Genomic DNA, 13,887 nt, shown 5'->3' with positions numbered 1-13,887 from the left:
CCTTAAAACATTTCCTGGAAACATTCTGAGAGCAGGAGCAGCATGGTCTTAGGTATAAGCTATGTTGAGGTTGGTGGGCGGGTCTTTCAGATATTTCTTCTGAACTCTCAGATGTTACTCTGCCCTCCCAACCCTTAGTCTGTACTGATAATTAGGAGAATTAACTGATGAGGTGGGAGGAGGAATGATGGTTTGCCCCAAGAACACAGGCTCCCCAGAGTCTCCCCAATACGCAGTCTCACCAATACCCATGCTTCCTGAGTTAAACTCTTAGGATACCTGAGAGGATTAATTTGTTCTAGAGAAGGCTTGTTGGGTCTTTTCTTCAGCGGACACGTCTCAGGGGCCACACCATATAGAAGACAGCCTCTATCAGAGCCTTAACAGAGACCTTGAGCCTCTTTGGCCTCAAATTTATCATCTGTGAAATGAATATAACTAAGTCAACCTTGCCACATGTGGGCACTATAAAGCTTTCTGCAAATTAAAAAAAGGTCAGTGGTAATGCTAATCACAGTGATTATGTCGCTTAATAAAAAGGTTTTATTTTAGAGCTAAAAAGGAGCTTCGGGGCTGTAAGCACTTTAATTATAGCATGTCTGATATGTCGAAACTCTGTTACATAAATAGATGATACAGGGTCTCAGGCAGCGGGATCTCCAAAGAGCCTTTTCCCATGATTTTAGAACAGCTAGAGGGAAGATTTGGGTTCTGATGGCCACTGTCTTGGGCTTCCCTGGTGGCTCAGACGGCAAGGAATTCGCCTGCAATGCGGGAGACCTGGGTTCGATCCGTGGGTTGGGAAGATCCCCTGGAGGAGGGCATGGCAACCCAGTCCAGTATTCTTGCCTGGAGAATCCCATGGACAGAGGAGCCTGGCAGGCTGCAGTCCATGGGGTCGCAAAAAGTCAGACACATTTGAGTGACTAAGCACGCATGAACGGCCTCTGCCTTGAAGCTTTTCCGGGAAGTTCAGGGACCCACTGCCCTCTTGAAGCTAAGAGCCCAGTAGCCTTTGTGCTTGGGAAATTGAAACCCAGGGAGATAGAATACCATAAAATCAAGATGTCTGAGATGGAGGCAGCTAATGAGGCTGTAAGGTTTTGTAAGAAGGCCTCCTTTCCCGAGGAAAGTTTCTGGTCCCCACATTAATGGTGACACCGACATATCAGATCTCTGGGAAAAGAGCATCATGTCCTATAACCCTGTCAGGGCTGCATTTGCATTCAGATTGCACCTAAAACGTTCCTAGACTCCAGCTCTGGCTGGGGGGTTACCTGTGGGTGGGATGATGCAGGCACCCAAGGGGACTTCCTCTCCAGAGTTTCCCATTAGTTGGTTGTTTTTTTCCAGAGCCCCTCGGTGGTTCAGGGGAGGGACAAAGGGCTTGGTGCGGAGTCCTCTAAGCCCTCTGCTCCTCTGCCAGCATCATCCAGGCAGGGAAGACGGAAGGGTGTGTTCAGGCGGCGGCTGTAACCTGGGGCCGAGGCGGCCCCAGCACACTGGCTGCGGGGAGCCCCGCCTCCCCTCGCGGTTGACAGCTCAGCTGGTGTCGGGCAGCTCGTGCCAGCCAGTGGTGTCAGCCTGGAGTGTGTGCGCGCAGCGCCGCGCTGCCCCGGGCCCCAGCGCCCCAAACAGCTCTGGGCGCCGCTCCTCCTGTCGGCTTCCTACTGAGAACAGTCCCTCCCTTGTGCCCTAGCACGGTTAGCGGGAGGTCTGGCCACGTCAAGCGGGGTTTTCTAAAGAAGCACGGAGCAGAGCTCTCTCTTCGCCGACACAGAAAGAGGGAGCTGGGGAGGACAAGGTTCTTTGCGCTGGAGATTCGAGGGCCAGGCTTCTCATTTTCCCAGGCTGCTTCCACTCCCGGGTGAGGAGCGCCCCGCGAGTAAGGACAGCGCCTGGAAAATGGAGCAGACGTGGGCAAGGTAGGTGAGCTGCGTCTTTGTCGCCGCGCTCCGGCTTCGGTGTCCTTCCACCTCCCCCCACATCCCCCCGCTCCCCGGCCCCATTACTCCTTTGGAGAGGTCGCCCCTCACCACTTGGGGCCTTTGAAAGCTTGTCTTTTCATCGCCTCCTCCTCCCTAATTCCCAGCCCACTTCTTTTAGTCTCCTGCACATCTGTCCATCTGTTCTCTGGGGTCTGGCTGCTTAAGGAATCTCCCTTCCACTTAGTTTCAGTGTTAAAAATATCCAGTGAGGCTGCTGGAAGTTTTTGTGGAAGGGTTTCTCTGTCTTTTAATTGACCCACAGATCAGAGGGAATTCCCCCAGGTCTGTCTTGAGAGATACCTTTGATTTCAGATACCTTGAAAAATATCAGATTGCTTCTCAGCCTGCCACGTTTTCCTTCTCAACTTCACCCTCTACTAGTCTCACCAGAGCTCATTTCCAGAGTCTCCAGTTGAAGCTGACTCTGGGAGGAAAGGAGGAGACCAGGGTGCTGGTCATTGCTTAGGCTTTGTCGAGGTCAGGGTGACCGCTGCTTTTAGGTCAGAATTTGGAGATACACTGTGGAATTGTGTTTCCTCCATGCCCCACTGCTTCCCCCCAATATACTTTCAAATGCAGGTCACTCAAGGATAAGAGATGAGATCTTGAGACAAAGAGTTCATTTTTGTTTTTCAGTGGAAGAGTGATGGAAAGGCTGTATTCAGAGATGTTTCCATAACAGATAGGTCTTCATCTCCAAGATTTAGCTTTGGAGAATTGGAGTGGAACTCAGATGTGTGTTGTTGAGTTCTAACAGAGGGCAAATTGTACTAACACAGAAGGTAAATACAGTGCTTAACAGTACTTGTGAAATAGACCTGGGAGATTTTAGCTGGTTGTTAAACATGTGAGAACTGTATAATGTGAACTTTGAAGAAAGTGCACATTGAAGGTGAGAGTGTGTTGATGAGAAGTACACTATCCAGATCTACTTTTTGCTCTTTTCTGCTCTTCACAGGCCTCTCCTAGAGGCCAGAGTTCCATTTTGAGCATCACCGGATAACGGGAGTGCAATCAGGAGTCATCAGGGGGCTGAGAACCACACTTGAGGGGTGGCCAAAGACCTGGGGCTCTTTAGTCTGGGGAAGTAAAGACTTGGGGTGAGAGCTTCAGGGGTGCTGGCTATATTTAAAATTTTCAATATACTTTCAAATGGAGCTCGTTCAAGGATCAGAGATGAAGTCTTGAGACAAAGACTTCATTTTTGTTTTTCAGTGGAAGGATGGTGGAAAGGCTGTATTACTCCCTTCAAATATTTGAGGAGCAATTGGTGGTAGAGGGATTAGGCCGATTTGGAATCTCTTAGAACAGAAAAACCAATGGGAGCAAGTTGTGAGGATGTAAGTTATAGCTTGGTGCAAAGGAAAGGTTTTCTAACAAGTGACCTGCCTGGACATAAATAGGTTTCTAACCCTGGAATTATTCAAGCACAGACTTGGTGACCACTTGATGATAATGAGAGTGAATATATCAGGGATTCTTGCTCTGTATCAGTGTTTTCCTCACTTAAAAAAATTATTATTTATTAACTTTTTTGAACTTTCGATGTAGCCATTTCAGACAAATTCAGAAATGTCAGAAAAATCACAAATCGTATGTTTATAGTTAAGTCAATTTAACAAACTGAGTATACCCATGTAACAAGCACTAAAATCAAGAAAGGGAATATAACCAGCACCCCTGAAGCCCTTGTGACCCCCAGGATAACAATTATCCTAACTTTTAACACCATAGATTAAGTTTTGTCTGCTTTTGAACTTCATGTAAGTGAAATTATCCCTGTGTACCCTTTTGTATCTGGCTTCTTTGACTCAATCTTATGTTGTACAGTTCTTCTACATTGTGTGTAGTTGCAGTTCATTCACTTTTGCTTCTATGTAGGATTCTATTATGTGTTGATATATCAAATATATTTGTCCATTCTGTTATTAATGAGCATTTGGGGCTATTATGAATATAGTGTCCCTACAAAAATTCCTGTATCTGTCTTTTGGTGAACATAAGTACACATTTCTGTTGAGTAAATATATGGAATTGCTAGGTAATAGGAAATGCATGTTCAGCTTTTGTAGATACTTCTGAACAATTTTCTAAAGTGATTGTAAAGAGGATATTCAAAGAGATGAGATCCAGTGTAAAGGAGCTCCACGCCACTAGTCATCAGAGAAATGCAGGTTAGAACCACAGTGCCATACCACGATGTGATATCAGAATGGCTGAAATGAAAGAGACAGGAAACACCAACCGTTGGTGAAGTAGAAGAGTGATTATGTTCACACTTTTTTTTCTATCTCTACCCTCAATAAGAAATGTATTTACTCTGCAACCAAATGCACGCCAATATATAACTGAATCAAATGTTCCATGTAACAATACTTAACCTTACTATGTGTTCTGTACTCTGATCTTTCCCAACCTATTCTTTTACTTTAAAAGAAAATGCTTGTGTGACTCAGTTTATTTCACCACCTAATGGGTCACAGATGGAAAAATCCTGTAATCATATATCGTAACTGATGTCTCAGATACTTCCTAACTGGTAGCTAAGATCAGTTCATAAACATTTTAAATGTGAGTCAATACAGGCAAGGCACACTGTGCTGAATGCTGAGAGTAAAACAATGAATGGAAGACGGTTTCTGCCTTTGAGGTTTTGACTCTGTTGTCTATAATTCTAGAAGAGGCTAAGGCAGACATACGCATTGGCTGCTCTTGGAGCACAGTGATGGTGGTGGTGGTGGTTTAGTTGCTAAGTCTTGTCCGACTCTTGTGACCCCCATGGACTGTAGCCTGCCAGGCTTCTCTGTCCATGGGATTCTCCAGGCGAGAATGTCCAGGGGATTCAAAGAATAAAAATTAACTAAAAAGCTGCCATTTATATCAAGCTTGCATGTGTTAGCTTTTGTGTTAATCCCTTTGTGTACTTTATTTCGCCTAATCCCTGTAACGCTGTGAGGTCTGAAGTAAATATTATTTTTTCTTTATTATTTAAAATTTTGGCTGCATTGGGTCTTTGTTGTGGCACGCTGACCCTCTTGTTGTGGTGTGGGGGCTCCAGAGCACATGGGCTTAGTTGCCCCATGGGATGTGGGATCTTAGTTCCCCGATCAGAGATTGAACCTGTGTCCCCTGCCACTGGAAGGTGGATTCTTAACCACTGGACCACCAGGGAAGTCCCTTAAACAAATGTTAATATAGTCATTTTTAAGACAAGCAATTTGAACTTTGGATTAAAATCTTGGCCAGGTAACACACACAGCTGAGGAAGAAATATAGCCTGGAACTATCTAATTCCGAAGTCTTTTCTTTTAGTTGCTTCATTTCATTGAGTCTTGTAGGTGACTTGGTTTCTGAGTTGCTTCTGAAAATGCTTACTTACCCTGACTATGATTAAGCTTATGTATAAGTTTAAGACTATGATTCTATTCCCAAATTTCATTCTTGGCATTTCTGGAAATTCCCCTCACAGAGGGATTCTTCACATAAGCCTCCATATTCTTTATCTTGCTCAGTCTACCGATAAAGAACAGGGTGTTGAGTATTTGAGCTCTTAAATCTCCCCTACTCCCAGCTGTATGTCATCTGCCCTGTGCAAGTCAGTGGGAGTGCTTTTTCCCCCAAGAGTGTTGCCTGACTGCTGCCAGACTCTTTGGCTAAATCATTAGGAGAGAGCATGTTTGGTTCTGGAACAGCAAATTTCCAGTGAATACACTGGCTTTACAAAACACTGGTTTGGGTCTTCCCTGGTGGTCCAGTGGATAAGACTCCATGTCTCCACTCAAGGGGGTGTGGGTTTAATTGCTTGGTCAGGGAAGATCCCCCAGACTGTGGCCAAAAACAAAAAAAATTGGTTTGGTCCCTAACCAAATTAATACCCATGAATCAGGAAAGAGTTGTCAGAGCCATACACTCATGGGGATGATGAGGAGGTGATGATGAAGGTAGTTTTGCTCACTTCATTAGTCTAGAATCCATCAGGCAAACCGCTTCTGCTGCTATAAATGTTTGTGTGTGCATGCTGTCATTCAGTCCTGTCTGGCCCTTTTCAACCCTATGAACTGTAGCCCACCAGGCTCTTCTGTCCATGACATTCTCTGGGCAAGAATACTGGAGTAGGTTGCCATTTCCTCCTCCAGGGGATCTTCCCATCAGGGATCCCATCCAGGGACCAAACCCTAACCCAGGGATCGAGCCCACGTTTCCTGCTTGACAGGAGGATTCTTTACTATTTGAACCACCTGGGAAGCCTCTCTAAATGTTTAGCATTCACCTGTCTGGACTAGCAGGCTTCCAGGGTAGCTCAGCGGTTAAGAATCTGCCCGCCATACAGGTGGTGTGTGTTTGATCCCTGAGTTGGGAAGATCTCCTGGAGGAGGAAATGGCAACCCACTCTGGTATTCTTGCCTGGGAAATCTCAGGGACAGAGGAGCCTGGTGGGCTACAGTCCATGGGGTCACAAAAGAGTAGGGCACGACTTGGCAACTGAACAACAACAGTCTGGGCTAGCATCTCCCTGGAGCAGTGGAGTATGAATCCCTGTTTATAGTAGTTTCCTTTTGCTGCTGTGACAAATTACCGCAAATTTAGTGACTTAGAACAGCACCAGTTTATTATTTTGTAGTTCTGGTGGTCAGAAGTCTGAAAATTGGTCTTCTGGGCTAAAAATCAAGGGGTCAGCAGGTCTGTGTTTCTCCTTGAGGCTTTCGGGAAGAATCCATTCCTTGCCTTTCTCCAGCCTAAAGAGACTGTCCATGTGGCTTGGTTCATGCTCCCTTCCCAGCAATGGCATCACTCCAGTCTGTTTCTTCATCCCACCTCCTCTCATTCTGACTCTCCTATACATCTCTCACAAGGCCCCTTTGTGATAACATTAGATGCAGTGGGGGTACTCTGGGATAGCCTTATCATCTCAAAATCTTTAATCACATCTGAAAGTGCTGTTTGCCACGAAAGTGGCATATTCACAGGTTCCAGAGATTAGGAATGTGGACTTACTTGGAGAGTCATTATTCAGCCTACCACCCTGTTAAATGCTGGAAAGAGCATTACTAATTTTCCTTCCCCTTTACATGGAAATGTTCTTGTTTCTAGCATATGGGAAAGCTAAATAGAAGTAAGGCAAATCATATATGAACCTTATACAACTTCCCTGAACAAGTAACTCAAGGAAAAGAGAACTTGAACTATTTAGGGGCCACCTTTAAGATTTCCCAGGTGGCACTAGTGGTAAAGAACCCACCTGCCAATGCAGGAGATGTAAGAGATGCAGGTTCCATCTCTGGGTCAGGAAGATCCCCTGGAGGAGGACATGGCAATCCACTCCAATATTCTTGTCTGGAGAATCCCATGGACAGAGGAGCCTGGCGAGCTCCATGGGGTCGCAAAGAGTCGGACACAACCCAGTGACTTTCTCTTCACTTAAGATTGAAGGTTAGGAAAGGAAATTAGCAAAGTAATTCATCTGTTTTGGTTTGTTTTCTATTACCCTGTAATTTAATTTAATAAAATACAAACATTAATTGTTTTTGCCCATTGTTGCTGTGAACATTTAAAGAAGGGAAGTAATATCCAAGAAATTCAGTAGTAATTCAGTCTCAAAATTTTTTAATTTTTCATTTTACTTCTCCCCTCCCACACGATTAAAGTGTAGCCTCTAAGTAAGATAACATGGCCATTTATTATAGTTATAGTGCATTTAAAAGCTACCCATTGAAAGTTTATTTGCAATTATTCTGCTCAGTATTTACTATCAGCCTAAAGGAAACAGGGACATTTATTTATCTTGAATTTGTGGTGAGTTAACAGAGAGTCCTATTTGCTAATGCAGTTACAACCAGAGATGGCATTCACCCCATTTTATAGATGTGGCAGCTGAAGCCAGAGAGGTTAAGTAAGCCCTGGAGCATGAAGATCTGGTTGGTTCTGGTATCTTTGCTTGTAGTGGTGCTGCCGCTTTGCATGTAACACTTTTTATTAGGAAAATACTCCTTTTCATAATTCTATAATTGAAACATGTTTGGATGTTGGATTACCTAATTAACATACAGTAGTTCTAGCAATTAATTTTCTGCATTTGGGGAAGGAAAATCTCTGCCTTTGCAACTCTGATCTGCTTTTAAATAGACCACATTTGGATTTGGGCTTGAGAAATTTCAGTGCTTTCACCCCCACTTTCTTATTTCCCACATATTAGACTCCCTCATTCCTCTTGTAGCTTATAGGCTAAGGCTGGATTTAAAATACCAGAAGAAGGACTTCCCTGATGATCCAGTGGCTAAGACTCTGTACTCCCAATGCAGGTGGCCTGGGTTTAATCCCTGGTCAGTGAGCTAGATCCCACATGCTGCAACTAAGTTTTCAAATGCTGCAACTAAAAATCCTGTATGCCACAATGAAGATCAAAGGTCCTGCAACTAAAACCCAGCGTGGCCAAATTAAGAAGCTTTAAGAAATGTATCAGAAGACTGGGAAGTGGTTGTTTCTGTATCTGAAAGGAAAAGTTGGCTGACCCTCATCACAGTGCCCTCTCTACTCTGGGCAGCTCAGGGGTAGTTCATCCAAGGCTGTATGGAGTATCCATCCATTCAGTGTTTGTACTGGGACCCTGCTCTTATTGAACTGGGCAGTGAAATTGAAGTTTTATTCTATAAATAAAATTCCAAACTGGGCTCAGAACATTCCACAAGTTGTCTCTGGCAAAAATTCAAATGGCATTTAAAGTTAAAAGAAAGTCCAGAATAAAAGAGATGTCATGGTGACCCAAGGTAGCTCTACCCAATTCTATTTTAAAACATTCAGAAGCACTGAGCACTTGTTTTCTTCTGTCTCAGGACATCTTCTGAGTTCTGTGATCATAAAGACAAGCATGATCTGAATTTTCCTTTTTTTCCTCATGGCTGAAACATTTTACTAGTCACAGACTATTTCTTTTAACAACAAGAACAGCTTGTATTTTCATAGCAATTTAAAGTGTCTAATAAATTTTCCGTTAATCTATGTCACTATCTCTAGTCCTTTTCTGCTTGTTCTATTCTGCAAAAACTTCTTTCTTCCTTTGCTTCTCTAGGGTCAGCTAGAGAAAAGGTAACCTGCACCTGGCCAAAAGTATTTACTTACCCTGGCTAAAGTAGAAGGGGTGTAAAGAAGAAATAACTGCTGATATATAGAAAGCATTGACTGACGAAGAAAATTAAACTGAGTAATCTCTAGCACTTCATTCAAGAAAATATTTATTTTCCATTTCATAATGTGGAATACTATTATTCATAATGTGGAATAGCCTGTCATGTCATATTATATTAATAATATTTTATTTAATCATTACCTTATATGGAGTCCTTTAGGTGTCCAGTTTTTAACTATTATAAATAATACTTGATAAACAACTAGGTGCTTAAAGCATTTCCTTCCATCAGATTATTTTTGAATGACAGATACTTAGAAGTAGAATAATCAAATGTTATTAGACTAGAATACATCAAACACTTCTAGTTCTTGGAAACGCATTGCAAACTGCTTGGGGTTAAAGCTCATATAACTCATATTAATATGAAGATTATTTCATTCAGTTTAAATATCTTTTTCAAGACCCGAGTTTCTGTATTCAGAAGGGAAAATGGAGACACACTGACATAAAGTGGAATTCTCTAGGATAATCCCAGGTGAATCAGTAGCAGTGTTCCCAACTGGTACCCCTCTCTAGAGTAAACTGCTTAACTGTCACTATTAATCTCTGTTACCATCTTGAAGTGTTTCCTGAAATGGTAACAAACAAAATTTTAGTATAATAAAGTAACCAATACTGCTAAGTCACTTCAGTCGTGTCTGACTCTGTGCGACCCCATAGACGGCAGCCCACCAGGCTCCGCTGTCCCTGGGATTCTCCAGGCAAGAATACTAGAGTGGGTTGCCATTTCCTTCTCCAATGCGTGAAAGTGAAAAAGTGAAAGTGAAGTCGCTCAGTCGTGTCCAACTCTTAGCGACCCCATGGACCACAGCCTACCATAAAAGTGGGTATAAATTACATCAAAATTATGCATACGTATTAGGATGTCTGTTGCAAGGAGAGAAAAAAATAGATACTGTATTTGGTTATAGGATTATTGTTAATACCCCTTACATGCTGCTTTAAAGCTAAGTCAATATATGTTTTTATAGCAGGAAGAAATTTACATTTATTGTACCAAGTGGCAGCATGTAAAGTTTGAAACTGAGTTAGTTTTAGAAAAGGTTCTTCTGTGCATTACTTATAGATTTCCACATGATTGGTGCCTTGGGGCAGCATCATTGCTAGCAGACCTAGGGAGCTGGTGTCTCTACTCATCCTGAGCTAAAATTATTATGAGTGGGCCTTAATATACCAGTTGTTCCCACCCACAAAACTAGCCTTGCCTTTGCTAGGATATCTTTGTTTATCCCTTGAGGTTATGTTCAGCATTACCTCCTTTGGGGATTGTTTTTGGAACCTAGTTCTGGGTGTTGTCTGTAGCCAGAGCACACTATGCCTTCTTTATTATTGCATGTGGCTGCTTGGTTTACATACTCTATGAGTTTACTGGAAGAAAGGACTGTCTTTTGTCTCTAAATCTTTAGTGTCTTACGATACTTTCATCACATAGCAGATCCTCAGTTAAGAACTTTCTAGAGAACATTCCCTGCAAGGCTCATGTGAGTATATGTTTGGTAGGTGTCTACTTACCATTAATATAGAATGAATACAGCAGGTTATCAAATCTGGATGCCATTATTCATTCAAATGCTATTTATTCATTGTTGAAGCAATATATGCATCTGATTCCTATTATGATCTAGATTTCTTAAATGCTGGATACATGATAGTGAATGATATAAAAACCCTGCCTTCAAGGTGCTGGCCCTCTAGACAGGTCACAAGACGTGTGTATATGTTACTGTTGTAACTTGATCTCCTAGTTTCTTAACTCTAATTCACTTCAGGACACTATGAGCACATAAGCACACCCATTGTAGCTCATCCTCACTCCAAATTCTCTATCCTTAGGATCCTGAACTCTAAAAGTATCTTCCCTGACCACTGGGTCAAGTCCTCCATCTCCTCATCCTTTCTGAGTATTCAGTTTACCTTATCACTTACTCCGGGTCCTTCACTTCTTCATATCTTCCAGGCCATCTGCTCCTCATTCATTTCCCTACTGAGCCAAGACCTCAGAGTCAGCTATTTGAATCATTCTCAGCACTGCTTTAGAATCTTGTACCTCAGTTAATTTTATTATCCTCTGGGATTCTGTCAGCTTTGTTTAAGTACATTATAAAGACATACTGAGAAGGAAGACTCTAGATTCATTCTTTCTAAGCTTGGTCAGGTTAATGAGATACTCTTCTCCTCCTCTCACCTGCCTCCTCTCCTGATGCTTCCTTTTCCCCTAAAAATGCAATCCTCAAAACCTCTGATCTCAATGTGTGTTAGTCTCAGGTGTGTCTGACTCTTTGCTACCCCATGGACTGTAGCTCCTCTGTCCTGGGAATTCTCCAGGCAAGAATACTGGAGTCGGTAGCCATGTCCAGATCCAGGAGATTGATCTTCCCAACCCAAGGATTGAACCCAGGTCTCTCACATTGCAGGCAGGTTCTTTACCATCTGAGCGACCAGGGAAGCTTAACGAAACAAATAAAATCAAGATGCAAAATTATGTGTTCAGTGTTATTTCTATTTTGTGGAATTCACATGGGCATATAAACTGAAGAACAGCTAAAAAAAAATACATGAAAATCTTTATCAATGTTGCCTTTAAGTGGTAGCATTTTTTATTTTTTCCTATGCATTTTTGTCCTTTCCAAAATTTCTGGAAAGCACACATAATTCTCTAAAAATCACTAAAAACAGACATTATCAAGGAAGGAAAAAGTAAAAGGTTGTGTGAATAAAAAGGTAGGTGAAAACAGGGGAAAAAAAAATCTATCTTTTGATGTCTGGTGAGGGCCTCAGCCTCCGCATTCCCCAGTGTCCTGTGAATAGTGGTTGTTAATGAAAACTGCATTACCAGGACCAAGGATAAAAAGCCAAGCTAAATTTTAGAAGAGGGTAGAGAGACATATGCTATCCCTGAGTGATATGGCTGAACTCAGATTATTTTCACACCTCTTCTGAAAGAGTGATATTAGTGTCTTGGCTGATTCAGGGAGGAGAATTTATTAGACATCTGCGTGTCTAATAACTTCATAAGGCAAAGTGAGATAGTTATTTGAACTACCCTTTATTAATACCTTTTCACAGTATTAAGAGGTTTCTCTGAACCTTGAGGAATAGCAGCATGAAAAATGTTAGTTCCTTTTAGAATAAAGATTCAGTGCAGAAGCAAAATAGGTCATAAAACTCAAAGTTGTTGCTGGTACATAGGGATGCTTGTAGCTCCTGGTAGTGATTGAGGACTTAGCACTCCAGAAAACTGCCTCCCAGAGTTCCACTGGGCCACAGCCACTCTCAGTGAATAGATTCTGTTGAGTGAAGGGTGTAATTGCAGCCTATACTGGAGAAAAGTGGATGTTACTGTGTCAGTGCCAAGTCAGCTCACACTTGGTCAGCATGCAGAGGGAGATTCACAAGTGATGCTGTCTGTGTTCTGAGGGGCTTTGCCAATTAAGCATTCCAGCTTGCTGAGGTTATAATGATAGGCCTTGAGATGAGAAAAAAATTATAATCTCACTGTATTTATTACAGAGTGGGCCTGTGCTCTGCATCTGTGACTTCTCCGCCATTTGCATTTGAATGCGTGTTTTTGCAATTCTGTTGCCAAAGAGGGGATATTTGCAATATTTGGGGCAGAGAAGATATACTCAGTGTCTCTCTTGGCAAGAGGAAAAAAGATCTGAGACATCTCAGAGCTTGTTCACTAATGGCCTTCCCAGTTTTGACTGTATCTGTTTCCATCACATCTTCTACCTGTCAGTTTATTCCCTTTGTCTTTTAGGGACAATGCCAAGTGTTATCACAGATAAGGATTCAGGGGAGTCATAACCATTTGGAGGACTGTGGGTAAAGATAGGGAAGTATAAAATAGTGGATGACTCACTTTTCAGGATAGAGCCTATGTAAAAAGTCATACTTGCCACTTCCTTTTTAGGATTTTAATCACTTGTCACATGGCATCTGATATACCAGGATGCAAATACTCCATTGTGAACCATGCGTGTATTGGGAATGAGTTGGTGTCCCAAAAAACAAATATGTGTCAGGATTTGAGTCTAACTCACTTCTCCTTCCCACAGCAGCACTGCCCAACCTTCCTCACATCTCACTGTCTCAGGGTTCATTTGTCTGGAGTCAGGGCAGGTTCAAAGGAGACTCCTGGCAAATGTGTGAATAGAAACAGGACACATTGGACATGTAAAGGTTGAAGTCAGATATAGATTTCAAGTTCCATGTTACCATCAACTAACTGGATGATCTTGGGCAAATTACATCATCCTTCTAGGCCTCTTATTTCCTTACCTGTAAAGTAGGGGTAACAGGACCTACTGGATTATGGGAGAATTGAATGAGATAATTCCTGGAAAGAATCAGTCAATCAATAAATGGTGGTGGCTTCATTGGTGGTGGGTGGTGGTTGTTCACAATAAAAATAATGATCATTTAATTCAAGATTAGTGTTGAAGAAAATTCCAGTGTAAGAAAACATGTTGAACTATAAAGTTACACACAGGCAGTCTGGAGACTATTATCTATGGTTTGTTTCCAAGTTGGCACCACTTGTGAAGCCCTACCATTTAAAAATCCCCAGGGCTAGGGTCTTCCCTGGCTGTCCAGTGGTTCAGACTCCACACTTGCAATGCAGGGGGCTCAGGTGAGATCCCTGGTCAGGGAACTAAGATTCCACATGCCAAGAAAGCAAGCCACAGTTCTCCTTGTCCTTCTGGATATTTT

The 13,887-nt window shown here is 42.5% G+C and overlaps 1 protein-coding gene across 13 annotated transcripts in view; it reads left to right on the top strand.

Annotated features, from left to right (window-relative positions):
• LOC122435175 (phosphodiesterase 4D interacting protein) overlaps positions 1-13,887 on the top strand; it is a 237,069-nt gene that overhangs the window by 29,592 nt on the left and 193,590 nt on the right. The window contains exon 1 of one of the 13 annotated variants that reach the window (XM_043459276.1): positions 1,759-1,925. The exons of the other annotated variants lie outside the window; for them this stretch is intronic. Within the exon in view, the coding sequence (XP_043315211.1) occupies positions 1,906-1,925 (20 nt within the window). The 5' untranslated portion in view covers positions 1,759-1,905. Of the gene's footprint in view, positions 1-1,758; positions 1,926-13,887 lie in introns of those variants that run through there. 13 annotated transcript variants of the gene reach the window in all.

The sequence above is a fragment of the Cervus canadensis genome, chromosome 2 (genome assembly GCF_019320065.1).
Source record: "Cervus canadensis isolate Bull #8, Minnesota chromosome 2, ASM1932006v1, whole genome shotgun sequence".
In the NCBI taxonomy this organism is placed as follows: domain Eukaryota; kingdom Metazoa; phylum Chordata; class Mammalia; order Artiodactyla; family Cervidae; genus Cervus; species Cervus canadensis.
Note: the sequence above shows the minus strand (reverse complement) of the source record. Positions and strands in the feature narration are given on the sequence as shown.